At 45.5% G+C, this 14980-nt stretch overlaps 2 protein-coding genes across 3 annotated transcripts in view; both read right to left on the bottom strand.

Moving 5' to 3' along the window:
* Positions 1–14980, bottom strand: part of RABGAP1 (RAB GTPase activating protein 1) — a 74319-nt gene that overhangs the window by 23028 nt on the left and 36311 nt on the right. The window lies entirely within an intron of this gene.
* GPR21 (G protein-coupled receptor 21) lies at positions 1741–13231 on the bottom strand. The gene has a single exon (XM_037400438.1). It carries the CDS (start codon positions 12809–12811, stop codon positions 11765–11767), a length of 1047 nt encoding a protein of 348 aa, XP_037256335.1. The 5' UTR covers positions 12812–13231; the 3' UTR covers positions 1741–11764.

The raw sequence follows: 14980 nt of genomic DNA, 5'->3' as shown, positions 1-14980 counted from the left end.
GTCTACAGAAGTATAGTGGTTCCAACCTCCTAAGCTGGACACACTTGAGCCATTTTGTATTTTCGTGATCTTCCAGGGACGACCCCAGTATCTGCAAACCATACCATGCAGTTACAACTTCGATCACCGTCTTCAGACTGAGACTGTGTTACTTCAGAAGCTTTAACTGTAGCTTAAGCCACAATTAAAAGACATAGATGAGCTGGAGTTCCTAGTGCTTCTCCATGGGCTGATCTACTTGCAGTTTTCAGCAGCTCAGGTTTATTCCTCCCAGTCCCCTGCATAACCCCAAATGGATGAAGCAGCAGCAGCAAAGAATTGCTGAAGGGACAAGATGTGTGATGGGAAAAAAACCCTAGAAATAAGACATGTCCAGAGAAGCCAAGGAAGTTGCCTGCTGGAAATGGCTTGCCACCCAAAGATCATCTCCTGTCGCATCCCACTGATGGAGAAACCCAACAGGGGCGTGAAGCACAAAGCCTTTGCCTAGACACAGGTTGACTTGAAAAGCAACATAAAAAGGGAAAAAAGGTAAGGTTCAAATGTTAGATTTCCCCCCGCCCCCACCCCCTGAATGATTAAAAACATGTAAGTCTGCTCACGAGGGTGAGCTGTCTGTCACCCACCACCAATCCAAACCCTGCTGGATTCTCACTCTCGCCACAGTGGGATCAATTTTCACGTTGCTATTATTTCTTAGGGAAGTCCCACTGACTTTGTAAGGGTTTTATCACTTGATCAGAGATGACTGTGCGAAGGGTCTAAAGACTCAATCCATTGGTGGAACTTCACCCGCCTCACGCAGGTCAGACCAGCACATGGCCACACTCCTGTCGGGCACAGACAAGCCATTTGAGAGCACCGAGCCAGCTGACAGCAGTTGTGACAAGCAGAAAAAGTCAAACCTCTCTGCAGCTTTCATGGGCAGCAAGAAAAGTGGCATCACACGATGGGGATAAGTTATTTTGAGCATACCTGTACATTTTAAGTACATCCACAAATATTAATATTTTCAGTGTTAGTAGGATACCGTGTCACCAGGTCTAATTTGCAGGTTGATGGCATTCCCAAGGTTACTTTTAACAAGCCGTACTGACTGTGGTGTTTACGCAGAGTGCATTTCCTGCATTTGTCTGCAACCAAACCTCTGCAAGAAAGTTTGGATGAGAATTACACCTGTTACTGAGACTTCGAGGAAATATCACAAAACCCACTTCAAGGCACATGTACTGGCAAACTTCTCACAAGAAGTGCTGCCCACCGAATATGACGTGTTACCTGGAGTTGGCACTTACCAGGAACGTTCACAAATAAACAGTATTTGTGGAAAAATCCTGAATAATTTAGACAGATTTGGAACGGTTAGACAGCTGCAATGTGATACAATAGTGCATTGATACAGCACACTTGCAGTCCAAATATGGCAATATAATGCAATTCTAAAAATAAAAGTGAATCCCTTGTGATATCCAGCCCTTTCGCTGTGTTCGTTTCCTTTTAGGGCTCAAGTTTCCCACAGGAAAATTATAGAGAGGACTTTGCCTACAGTGCCCTACATCATGTATGGATAAAGTATAAACACACAACGCATGCTGGAAGGTTTTCCTGCTCTTGGCAATTACGTACAAACCAGACTATTTACAGCAAAGAAGATAAGAGGCTAAAAAACCCCACCCAGCCCCTAACGAACACACCTTTATCGCCACAGTTACATAAAAGTCATCTGAGACAAGACGTGAAAACATGTGACGTATCATTTATTTCTTAAATGTATTTATGATCCATTCAGACCTTTCAAATAAAGTGTACAAGTGCATTTCAGAATAAAAAACTACACTCTTCACACAGCTCTGTAGAACACTACATTTCATCAAGAAACTTGAAGCAAAAACTTCCTATTAAACCACCCATGCATCCTTTGGCTACAATAATATCACTGATCAACAAGTACTGCTATTCAATTCTGAGTTTCCCTTTAAAGAGAAGGAGCATCTTAAAATACGCTACCCCTTCCAGAGACCTCTCTTTAAAGAGAGAATATTAAATAAATTAGCTAGGCTTTTAGGCAAAACAGTAAGGCTACTTAGTACTGTTGATGCATGATCCATATATTTGGAGAACAGGCAAACCTAGGCTATGTGAAATGCGTCAACAGCCCTTGAAATTTTAGTAGTATCAAGATTACATCAATCCAGAACAAATGGCAGACAAAAATGTAACCAGTGGAACAATCACTGAAAAATGTGCAATTTCTCTTAGGATGGCAAGTGCTGATAACAGATTCAGAAAAGTGTTTATAAAACTTGCTAAGAACCACATTGACATTCTTAAAATTACATACCGTACAAAGCCCTAAAGCTCTGTAACTGTACAATAACTGCCCTATGAAACTGCTTGTTTTAAAATCCATATATACACACACACAGCCACATACATATGTAAAATACATATATGTATTTCAAAACAAGCACTTTAACACGGCAGTAACTGTACAGTCACATAGTACACATATATATGTATGTACACCTACAGCAAAAAGGAAACAAGCCAAGAGATGTGTGACACAGCTTGGGGTACAGATCAAAGGGAATAATACATTTCTTTGAGTCTTAATAACTCATAGCAAAAATTACCTCTTGGAAATAATTATGCAAAGATTTAGAATCAGATATTTACATGCTTCCGATTTATCTAGTTCCATTTAATATTTAAAAATATGCAAGTATTATTTTAACTCAGTAACATTTGTCATTTTTGGCTCAACCGTAGTTTTTCTTATTATTAGTCTTAGCTGAAAAATCAGCTACAGAAGTATCTATTAAAACAATGGGGTAGAAGTACTCCTCTGCCCTGTATTTTAACAGCAATTCTGAGTTGGCACAAAGTACATAGTTCTGGAGCCACAACAATAACTCTCCCTCAGCTGCCCTGCACATCACAAACACCCCCCTGCACCATCGCCCCCTCCCCTTGCAGAACAAAACAGAGCAAACCCAGGCAGAGACAAGGGACGGCGAGGAGCACAGGCTGGCACCCCGATACTCCCTGTTGTGTCAGAATTACACACGGCATTAGACCCCAAAGGATCGGATTGCCTCTGATTCACCTGTTTGCTTTTCTAATCTGCTTTGGTGGATTTTTTTTCTGTAGTTCTTCACAGCAGGGGTTTCACACTCGCACGTATTTCTCATCTTTTAATATGAAAAAATGTCCAGCATTAAAAGGTGCACAAAGTTCTTACAAACACACGCACACACATTCTTACCTGTGATTTTGTCTATTCTTGGTCTTTACACTGACACTCAGGGAAAAAAACTACCAGTTGTAATACTACTTGTGTAAGGAGCTGGACTGTCTCCCAAACGAAACTCCTCATAACGACCCTTTGACAAATGTCAAATCACCACAGAACACACTGAAACCATCTCACCAGTGGCTTCTGCTGTCCTAGTTACCATGAGGGCACAGGGAGACAGGTGGGACACAAGGGAAAGCGAGCATCCTTTAAAGTAAGGTTGCTCCACTGTTATTTCATTCAGCAAAGCAACCTAAAAGCCACATGCACGCAGAGCCTCCCATGCTTGCAGTTTAATTGTAAACAGCATGTGAAAAAACAACAATTAAAAAAAGGTACTAATACAATTTTGAAATCCCTGAAGAAAAAGACATACCCACGAGTATTAAGAACAGTAAAAAAGCTCATCATTAGCAACTGCAAACTCGTTTCCATCCTGTTGCATTCATTAGAGGAATACAAAATTGAATCTAGTGTTTACATGCTAGAGTTACAATAGAAACTAGTTTCAAAGATTACACACGGAGAGAAATTTATCAGTATAGGAACTCGCAAAACACTGTGCTCTACAGCATTTCTAAAGACGTTAAGTCTGTGAAGACAATATACGTGATTGCAAATCCTTTCAGACAGTTCAAAAGCATGTCTGGAGGTAATGCTGCTTCCTGGGATCTGAAAGGATTAACTGCACCATTATTTTTAGTAGGTTTTAATGACAATTTAACCTCAAGAAATACCATTCTTGTTTTGAACGGTTTTGAAACCCCTCAAAAACCGAGGTGATCAGAAACATACAGGTACCTTACAGCCCTCAGGGTTTTATTTCTTTGTACACTAAACATCAATTTCTTTGACAGCATCTACAGAAAACATTTTAAAAAAATGTTTTTATGAAATACTTTTAATACTCAGTAATGCTAATATTTAAAAATACTTCACAGTGTGGTACTAATGTAACTTCATAAAACAAGCAACTTGAGTTAGCTAAAGCTCAAAGCCTTACTTAATATAATTATTAAAATAGTCCAAAGATTTCACACACACAAAATCACTAGCACTATAAATATACCTAAGCCACTTTAGTGCAAAGTCTGTTTTTGCTTCCCCTGACAAATCCCTCTATATTCCTGCCAGCATATTAAAATGTCATCCTTTACTAATCTAATTATTGATTTTCAAGGACTCATTTACAGTTGAAATCCCAAAAGAACTTTTTTCAATTTACCGTAAAGTAATGACTTGGTTTATTAAGCATTTGATTGCTTGTATCACGTGACCTTTGTAGCACTCACGAATGACTCACATATGCACAGCAAGATTTGAGTTCATCTTTACAAGGAGCTACTTGAATTTATTGAACTTCGTAATTAAAGGATCTCCAGTAACGACCAGCAGAGAGAAGCCAAAGCTTTGAATTACAAAATTGCTATCCTCATCTCACAAATTCATAAAAAGAAAGAAGTTGGAACAGAAAGTTGGGACGCCCTTCCCTCCTCCCAGCATGCGAAGGAGCTGCCCCGGCACAGCATCCCTCTGCAACGCGGCAACTGCCGACTTCAGCACACATTTTGCTGTCAAAACTCAGATTCCAAATACAACCTAAGACAACGTGCACCCACCCAGCATTTCTAAAAACTCCTCCGCAAATGAAGCTACCAGTTACCAGCCAGCGCACAGGTAACAGCCCCGCAGTGACCTGGCCGCTGGTCTCCCCCCGGCGCAGAGCCTGCCCCTCTATCAACCCTGCAATCCAACGTCCCCACAACAGCGTCAGGGCACAACAGAGAGGACTTCAACAACTTCTGTCCCTCAGTTTCCATATTCTCTAGCTAAAGAATTGGTTCTGACTGGGCAGATGGCAAAAGTACATCAGAGGCTGTAACCAAACACCCTGGATCAGGATACAGGAACGCAACTTACATTTCTGTTTTCATTAACTGCTAAAGCTCAAGAGATGCAAATATGCTATGGGCGAGCTCCGCAAACACTCCTGTTTGCCACCACCACTAAATGCATTTGCAACAGACACAGACCATGGCTTGTTTTAACTCTGCAATGGGAATAAGACCTGCCAAGTGGCAGCAGCCAGCGCAGAGTGGAGCCACCAGCTGCCTGCCCAGGCAGAACACCTCACCTGTCCAGAAAACACCGTCTCATGGGAAAAAATAAACTGAAAAGATGACTACAGCAACCATATCACATTAGATTGTTTCCCTGTTGCTAGAACACCTCAGATGGTCAACCATGACGCACACTGGTATCATCCCATTTTACCTGAACTGAAATGGAGGGGCTGGATTGCTGCTCCGGGTCTGAAGGGAATCCAATTGCTGCAGGTGTGGGAGCCCGAGGTGCAGCCCAACTGCCTTCAGAGTGCAGCAAAGCAAAAGCTAGAAGGTTAAACTCCATCGCTTAAAAAAAAATGTAAAGACTATGACCCAAATTAAATACTCCATTGTTTTGACAGAACTGCAATTTCCATCCGACCACCAATGCAGGCACAGCTGTCCAGCCGGTTTCCTTTGTTTGTTTCCACTGGCCACAACTTTCAGTTTCTTTCTCTAAATACAACTGTATCTGGTTTTACACATACTCAATTTTAATGTTGAAGAGCTATCCTCTTCCATAAAAATTTTACATACAGAATTTTAGCATTGAATTTTCTGCCTGTGCTTATCTGCAGAAAATGTCTTTCAAAGCAGTACCTCTGCAGTGCACAGGCAATAAGGGATTTACAACGGAGAAGCTTTAAGACGTCAGCCTCCAGAAGTCAGGAGAACACTCCAAGTGCAAAATAGGTTGTTTTCATGATGGGGGATTCTCCCGTCATCCTAAAGGAGGGGCTGTTTACTTTCATGGAGACAGTCTATAAAACCTAAACGGCCCAACAGCCTGACCACCTGCAGCTCATGCCAAGGTCCAACCCAACTTCAGCCAAATGTACTTCAAGCTCACATGATTCCGAAGTCTTAGGGGTCCCAAAGTGACTAACACATCTAATATACTGACCTGAGACCACAGCCACATACAAACAACAGTGTTCATAGTATAAAGACTATGAAAGATAAAAACAGCCCTATGTTAACCATGCTCACAAGAGCTCTGAATTCAGCAATAGGAAGAGCAAGAGAAGAGCAGAGCAAAGACTGAAAGGACCAGGCGGGCTGAGACAGGAGGAAAGAAGCACAGCTTCAGGGGGAGAACAAACTGGCTCGGCTTGGGCATTTCTCCACCGTCGTTATGTCCCAGCCTCTCCCCTCCTGGAAGCCTCAACAGAACAAGCCCAGCATTTGCAAAGTGTCCATTCCTTCAATTGCATAAAGGAAGACATCTACTCTTCCTCCACTTAAGTATAAAAACTACAGAGTCTTTTACATCTCTCAGATCTCAGCAGAGTATCAGTTACAAACATGTGCTTTGCCAACTTCAGACATGTTGGTAGCGAGGTAAAATCCAAGTTTATCTTGAATGACACCACAAAAGGACGCATCGTCATATTCTGCAAAGTCATAGAAGGGAAGGAAAAGGTTTCTAAACTAAACGAAATAAGGGCCAGGTCAGGCAAATGTTTTAGCAGGTGCTTCAAGTACCCAGAGCCAAAAATGTGTTAAAACAAGAGCAAAAGCCCTCCAAAACCTCCACCTCCTCTTAGTAAATTAAAATTACCTGCAACAGATGAATCAAGTAATAGGAAAAATTTTAACCAGGCCTTTTGTTTGTAATGTCTAGAAGGTAGACGTCTAAAGGTAGGCTCCTATGCTCAGGTATTAGTTCCTAAGAAATACGTTTTTTAAAGCACTGACCCGAATGAGAAGTCCTGTCACCTTCAAAACCTGACATGGAGTCAGATCAGACTGAAACGTTTCAGACTTCCCGACTCATGAAGGTTCAGTGCATCCATTATCATCACAGCAGTTGGCAACACCACAATAAATATCAAAAAATCTGCCTATTGAAGTTGTATACTGAACGCGTCCATCTCACATCACATACAGGCCTTGGAAGTGTCTTTATCAGAAGCAACAAACTACTGAAATTTAGGACTTCTTACAGGTAAAACCTTTACATGAGCAGGAAAGGAAGCACGCCACAGAGATGCCGTGCAAAACTCAAATTTGGCAATTCTCATTCGAGTTGGCTGTAAGAAAGACTCTCGGCACAACCTCGTGCTACCTTGCGATGCTCTGTGTGTCGGTACTTTGTACCACTTCCTTCTTGTCAAAGATTTGTGACAAATATTCAAGACTGCCCTCTGGCACTCTGACACTGAGCCAGGTCAGAATTCCAACTAGTAGAATCAAATTTCTGAGTTCTTAAAAAAGAAGTACAAAACCCCTAAGAGCAAACAAAGACTAGTAACTAGACTAGAAACTAGTAACATTTAATTAAAAAAAACTAACAGTAGGTAACAGCAACACTTTTGTTTCACACAAAAGATATCTGTTGAGTTAAAAAATACTGTCACTTGATTAAAGATTATAAAAAAATATTATTTCACAGGTTTTCTCCAAGTCTTTGGAAAATTACAATATAATCATAACCTAAACTTCCAGTAAACTTAAAAAATAATAATAAAGAGCTCTAAATGAAGTAAATTATCACCTTCTGAGAAGTTGTGCATATAGAGATCCTTCCCATGGTACTAAAAAAAAAAAAAGCCACTGAATTGCATCCTGCAAACTGAACCTTCTAGCAGCTTAATTTGAAAGTGAGGCAGATAATCCCAATTTAAAAAAAATAATTAAAAACAAGTATAGCGTGACATGGAACTTCAAAATTAGTTCATTTAATCATATCACAACACACAATTTTTATGAAGATGCAATTTGATTTCTGTACTCTCCTCAGTGTGGCATTTATCTGTGCTCTTGACACCGATTTCTAAAGCACTAGGCACACTTGGGTACAAATATAGCCAAAAAAGGAGTAGTTTCGTATGTACAATGATGAAAGTGATCCAACTGGAAAGTTTGCTGCCTAACAATTCATAGCACAGATTGTCATGAAGAGGACTCCTGTGCCTCATGTGAACTACATGACAGAGGATGCTAAACGATCTGCTGAGCAAACAAGGTAATACCTCTCAAAATCACTTCTTCCACAGCTCGCACCATGAACAAGATGCACCCCCGTGCCATTTCACTGAAGACAACAGACTCAAACTTATAAATATTTAAAACATCTAATCAAATACAAACCTAGATCAACATTAAATTAACTTAGAGGGAAAAAAAGTAATTTACTTCTTTTAAAAAAATAATCAATAAATTAACACAGACAAAAAGAGAAATATTTGACACAAACTACGTTACTGAGGCAACACTTAAAAGTGTCTGTATAAACACTGGATGAAACTTGAATGCACCAACTGGCTGCAGCTCCTCTCTGCCTTCATCTTTTGGAGGCTCCCAGATTCACCTCTCACAGAAATCATCTGAGCTGATAAAGACTTTGAGATGAGTAAGGCAACTGAACAAAAGCCTGGCTGTTCGGAATGTTGTTATCACTGAATCTTAGCTGCAAAGCAACAACAGCATGCATCTGCATCTGTAATGACTACTACACTTCAAGTACAATTCTAGACTTACAGCTGAAGTAGCAACTGCTTCACTTCGAGTTAAATCTCTATGCCATGATTCAGACCCCTTACCACTTTTTAAAATTCTCCATATTCTCAAAAACTAGCATACAATGCTCCTAGTTAAACCCTCTATTCATGCTATGAAAAGAAGAAAAAAAGCAACAGTCTTTGCTCTCCAGCTTCCACTTAAACCTGAAACTGCCATTTTTAGGGGTTTAGGCCCTAGCAGATTCTTTTCTTCTATTAAATTTAATCAAATACTATTTCAATGATAGATTGCATCACTTCAAAGACTTGGAAATGTTAGATAAGGTGAAGAGTCAGAGAAAAGCTATTGGGAGTTTACCTGAGAGGCTGTTCCAAAAATCCCATACACACACGCTTTGATATTAGTGACTAAAGCCCTTAAATTGTTCCCCAAAGCCCACCTTTGCCGTAATACCTACAAAACACTTGAGAACAATTAGCCAGCTGATGTGCTAAGAGCTTATTATACTTATAAATGACTCAGGACGCTCTTACACCCGCTCCCCCCACAGCTGGCTGTGCCTCAGACGTCAGGCGCAGCAGCTCTGCAGGGTAAACCACCTCCGCCGCCCATGCCTGCTCCAGCCACCGTCTTACTACAAAAGACAAGAAACATCGTTGTGAAGGCATCGGGGTTCAGACAACCTTTGTTCCTAGAATTTCAGATGAACTAAGGAGGAAGTTTGCCTTGAGAGGTTTGGACTATGGATAGAAGACGTTGAAAGCAAACCAAAACATGCCTTCAATGCGCTTTGCAACAGGTTTAAAACAAAAATGGGGCCGCAGCAGTGGGGGTCTGCCCCATCCTCCCCAGGGCCAGGCACATCCATACCCATCAGAGGAACTCATGTCTGTCGGCAATGAGTGCGGGCAAGGGCCAGTCATGCCAGGAGCGCTGCATCCTGCTGCTCTGGCTTTTCTTCTCTCTCCTCCACGGCAGCCCCACAAGGCTGTACTGGCATAAATGCGGGCGGGCAGCGAGCAGGACAGGCTGCAGCAATCGTCTCATGTGACAGCACAGAGACACAAACCGTCACCCTCGGTGGCAAAGCCTGGAAGACAAGAGGCTGGGGCTCCCGGCAGGAGGGTATGTGTGTGCTTGGGGGAGGGACAGTGTGCAATAATAAAAATAATAATAATAATAATAATAATAATAATAATAAAAAAAAAAAGATGATCTTGATCTATAACAACAGTAGGCGAGAAACCATTTAATGAAAATAGAGTCTCCCCTTCGGCAAAGAGAATTACCCCGACTCTAAAACAAAAACAAAAATAAATCAAACTACTTTTCCCAAATATTTTTTCATTCCCACTATGCCAACACACCAACCGTAACACACGAGCTCACAGAATTCCCCAGGCTCCCAGCAGCCTGGAAGCACAACGAAGGAAGCCAACTGTGGACAGCCACGGTGTATACCCCACTCCCCGAGCGGCTGTGGTGGGGACACAGCCCTCAGCAGGAGCAGGGGGAGATAAACTGACACAGACTGTAATCTGTTATTACAGGAATACTTGGTTCACTTTCATTTCCCAATATGGCATCAGTCAAAAGGAAAGGATATCCTTCAGGAAAAACTAATCAATTTGAGGGCCACACTGCCTTCTTAACAGCATTACAGCACTCAAAAATATTTAATCTAAGCGAGCTTGAAAAAGCTGTGGTCAATGAGATTTTGTTTCTCACATACTGACTTTGTTTGACCAGTTAGATATGCGTTTGCCAACAGGATTTAGCTCCTGCTATATTCGAACTATCTTTAATCCCACGAAGGCTAAAGAAAAGTGTCTCTGATTTAGCTCTGTGCACTTATGAATAACTCAAATACTACAGTTAAATTTACAGCATAGTTCCCTTAGCTGTTTAGAAGACAATTGTTTTCTTTCCTTTCCCCTTAAGTTCTAGTATGTAAAATATCAGAAGAATTTAGATTAAAAAAAAAAAAAAAAAAAAAGGGGACATGTTATTTTTAAAGTTGTTCTTGAGAAAATTTCCACATAGAAAACTGTGGCATTTCTCCACTGGTTTGCGAATAATTTTCACATGTTGGCATCATCCTCAAGTGGCTGCCACAACTCTGGTATCACAAAGCAACATGTCTTTTCTCTTAGCTTACCAAAACACATTTTATTTAAACTGCTAAATTTGATCTGATCCAAGTTTTTCTTCTTACTTCACAACAAACAGGAATATGAAGATGCCGTACTCTGATCGCACACACGCATCCCACCAGAGCAACGGGGCACAGAAGCCAGACCAGTCCTCGTAAGTCTACAATCGTTCCGAGTCACATCGCTGCACTCATGGCTCAATAAGACTCTAAGTTCACACTAAGACGTTCACATCGTTCACTACAGTTCTAGAAGTCCTGTCTAGGTAGCACTGAAAAACAAATTGTTTGGCCCCTTCTGTTACGATGCTGGAACACTGTGTCAATATACTTTGGCATGTATTAAAAAAATCCCTGTAATATACCATATACTGTGACATTTCCACTTCAGATCTATCATTTACATGTGAAGCACGAATCTCGAAAGAACCTAGTAAAGCTGTAAGAAAGACTACATTTTGCCGAAGCTCTCAGACACCCACTCCATTCAGTCACACCAGCTGGAGAGGTAAGTGTCAAGATACAGCTTTATTCTTAAAAATGAATATGGAGGTGAAACTCCACAGCCTCCTCCACAGCAATAATTTTTCAAAGCGCAACCACAATGATATGTGCTCCTGATTCTTCTATGTCAGCAGCATTTCTCAGAAACCTTTTTGCAAATCTGGACATCTTAAAATCATATTTAACTTATTTTATAATTCACGGAATTGTCCCTGCACTTCCCAGTCCAGCTGATAGGCGTCTTTAAACATGACATCCGTTGGAAGATCTTTTGCTCCTAGAGGCAGAGGAGTCCTTAGCTACCCTCTGCCTAGCGCAAGAGGCGCAGATAGCCCCCGAGAGACGCTTAAGCCCCTTCTGAAAGACACTGTTGGAGAGACTGTAAATGACACAGTTGCAGAAACTGTTGCTAATGGCAAGCCAAGTGGTCAAGAAGGATGCAATGCGGTTACTATAGACATTGGAGCTCTCCAGCAGGAAATAGATAATGTAGGGCAACCAGAGGATATAGAAGACACTGGTGATGCGGAAAAGAACCATGGCGTAGCGCTTGTCCGGGCAGGGCTGTGCCTCCCCAGCCTCCCCATCCTGAGAGCTGAAGCGCACTCGCCTCTCGTTGATCTCCTTGGTGTGCTGCTGGCAGATGCGGAAGATGTTGAAGTAAGTGAAGCAGACGATGAACGCAGCTGGGGCATAGAGCATCACCACAATGAAGAGGGTAAAGTAGGGATCGGTGTTCCAGGAATTGGCACACCACTGAAACACATCCCCGTGGTATCCAGGCTTTCCCCAGCGGAAGGAGGGTAAGAAGACCAGGCAGGAGTAGAGCCAGATGATCAGTATGCAGATCCGAAGCCTCCACGGGGTAACCAGCGTGTTGTAGGTCAGCGGCTTTGTGATGGCAATGTACCTGTCAATACTGATGCACGCCAAAGAGGCCATGGAGACGCTCTTCAGCACCGATACCACATACCCAAAGATTTGGCAAACCAAGGACTCACTTAAAACAATAGGATAGTGCAGCAGAGACAAAGAAGGCACCAGACAGCTCACGCCCACCAGGAGGTCAGCATACGCCATAGTCTGGATGAAGTAGCTGGTGGTGTGGTGGTTCAGCAGAGGTGCACAGTGAAAGACAAAGATCACGATAATGTTGCCAGAAATAATCAGCACCATGAGGAACACAATAATGACCACTTCCAGGAGGCAGAAATTGATGGTCTCCAGATAGCTGACGGCCAGGAGGCAGAACGGCCGGCCACTCTGGTTGCCAACCAGAGAGGAGTTCATCTTGAGCACTGCAGCGGTCTCTTCACTTCATGCTCCCGCCCGCTGCCCGCAGCCACCCCAGGCGGCTGCTGTCATTGCGGCTGCTGCGGGCGCGCAGCGGTGGCGGCGGCGGCGCGCGGGTCCCCGGGGCTGCTCCCGCCGCGCATTGTCTGCGGCACCGCTGGGCGCCCCGGCACGGGGGGGGGTCCCGGCCTCACCGGCCCGCCCGGCGGGGCTGGGGGGCTGCGCGGGGGGGGGGGGCACCTCCGCCGAGCCAGGACGCGCGTCCTCCCCGCGGCTGGCAGAAGAGAAGGGGAAAGCGCTTTACAGACCCGCCGGCCCCGCCACCCCCTCCCTCCCTCCCCGCCGCCCCCCGGGGCCGCGCAGCGCCCCCCCCCGGGCCCGGGCCCCGGCCAGCCAGGCGGCGGGGATGCGCGGCGGGGTCCAGCCCTTCTCGCCTGGCTCCATTTTGCACGACGCTTTTGTTCGCCGCCGCTCCCGGCCCGCCCGCCGCCCCGGCCCCCGCCACCGCCCCCCGCCCGGCCCGGCCCGGCCCGCCGCCCCCCGCCGCCCCGACCCTACCTGCCGCAGGGGAACAAAAGCCCGGCGGCATCCCCGGGGCGCCGGCAGCGCGTGCTCCGGCCGCGGCGATGCGGAGCCGGGGGGAGGGGACGGCGGGAGGAAGGGGAGGGAGGCGGGCAGCGGCGGAGGGCGCGGCGCCGGCGGGGACCCGCGGGGAGCGGGGCCGCAGCCCCCCGGGCCGCCCCCGGGCCGGAGCCCGGGCTCCCGCGGCGGAGGCGCAGCGGCCGCGCCCGGCCGGTGGGCGCCGCACCCGGCGCGGCCCCGCAGCCCCCGGGGAAGCGGCGGATCCCGGCGGGCGCCCCCCCCCCCCCCCCCCCCCGCGTCGGGCGGCCCCCACCGCACGGCCCGGCCGGGCAGCGACGCGCAGACCCCGCGTTGCGCCGCAATGTAACGCGGTGCCGCCCCAGCCCGTCCGGGGAGCATCCGCCCCGAACAGGGGCGCCTTCCCCGGCCGCCGGGCTGCTGGCGGGAGGCACCTGAAACCCGGAGCAAAGCTGAGAGCCCCGCACAGGGCAGCACCCCCGCACCGGTGCGCACACATGGCAAAGTCACGGCCCCCCCCAGCCCGCCAGCTGCTGGCAGGGCAGCAAGCCCCGCACATGACAAAGGCACGGCTCCCCCCGCAGCCCCCCGGGCAGGGTAGCACCCCCCCGGCACCGGTGCGCACACACACGGCAAAGGCACGGCTCCCCCCACCAGCCGCCACCGAGACACACCGGAAACCCTGTAACACCCCGAGACGCACAAGAGCCACAAGGCAACCCTTGAACCCCCCGAACCCGTACCCACGCCACACAGAACCCATCGTACAGATTTAACCCGTAACGCCACGTCCATGCGTACACGGCGAAGATGCCGTAACAGGATACTGATACCTCGTTCTTGGTCAGGAATGTTTTACCCACTCGACATTCTGGAAAATACGTTCCTGTGGTACATGGAAGCTCATTCTCCCACCTGGATAGCAGGCTGCTCCACGGCCACTGCTTTGGACCAGCCCATCACCACTGGACCTGGGATTTGAACTGATCGCACCAGCAAAAGACTTCAGCAATTCAAGCCCTTTTGTCAAAAATGACAGCGTGCAGCTGGCACCCTCACCAGCGTTCAGGCCACTGAGTTCAACCAACACCAGCAAAGCCAAGGCTCTGGTTAACCTGAGCTAAACGTTTGTCATTCCATGGAATACCTAATGGAAAATTAATTGCAGCCAAAGGGACAGACCTCAAAGTAGTCAAGCCACAACGCTCAGGATTTTAGCTGACCTGTAAGTAGGAAAAAACATTTCACAAGACACTTGTGTTGGTCAAAAGTCTGTGCTGGACAACAGCATGACTTGGCAGATTTTTAGTCAGTCTTGTGCAAAAGCCTGAAAACAAAGACTTTTTCCTTCTGCCCTAACTTTACCCCAGAAAAGATCCCTTTACTATTACCCTTCATTTTTGTTACAGTTTAATGGAGTTTCTACTCATGGCAACCGAAGTACTAGAACTGTAGCTAGGAAACATAAACTTTGAATTAAATTTAGGCAAGGGTATTGTGGTTATACAAAAAACAAGCTATGATTGAATTACTGCTGGAGAAATGATCTCCTATCTTTCCAAAGCA

This window comes from Falco rusticolus, chromosome 9, assembly GCF_015220075.1.
Source record: "Falco rusticolus isolate bFalRus1 chromosome 9, bFalRus1.pri, whole genome shotgun sequence".
In the NCBI taxonomy this organism is placed as follows: domain Eukaryota; kingdom Metazoa; phylum Chordata; class Aves; order Falconiformes; family Falconidae; genus Falco; species Falco rusticolus.
Note: the sequence above shows the minus strand (reverse complement) of the source record. Positions and strands in the feature narration are given on the sequence as shown.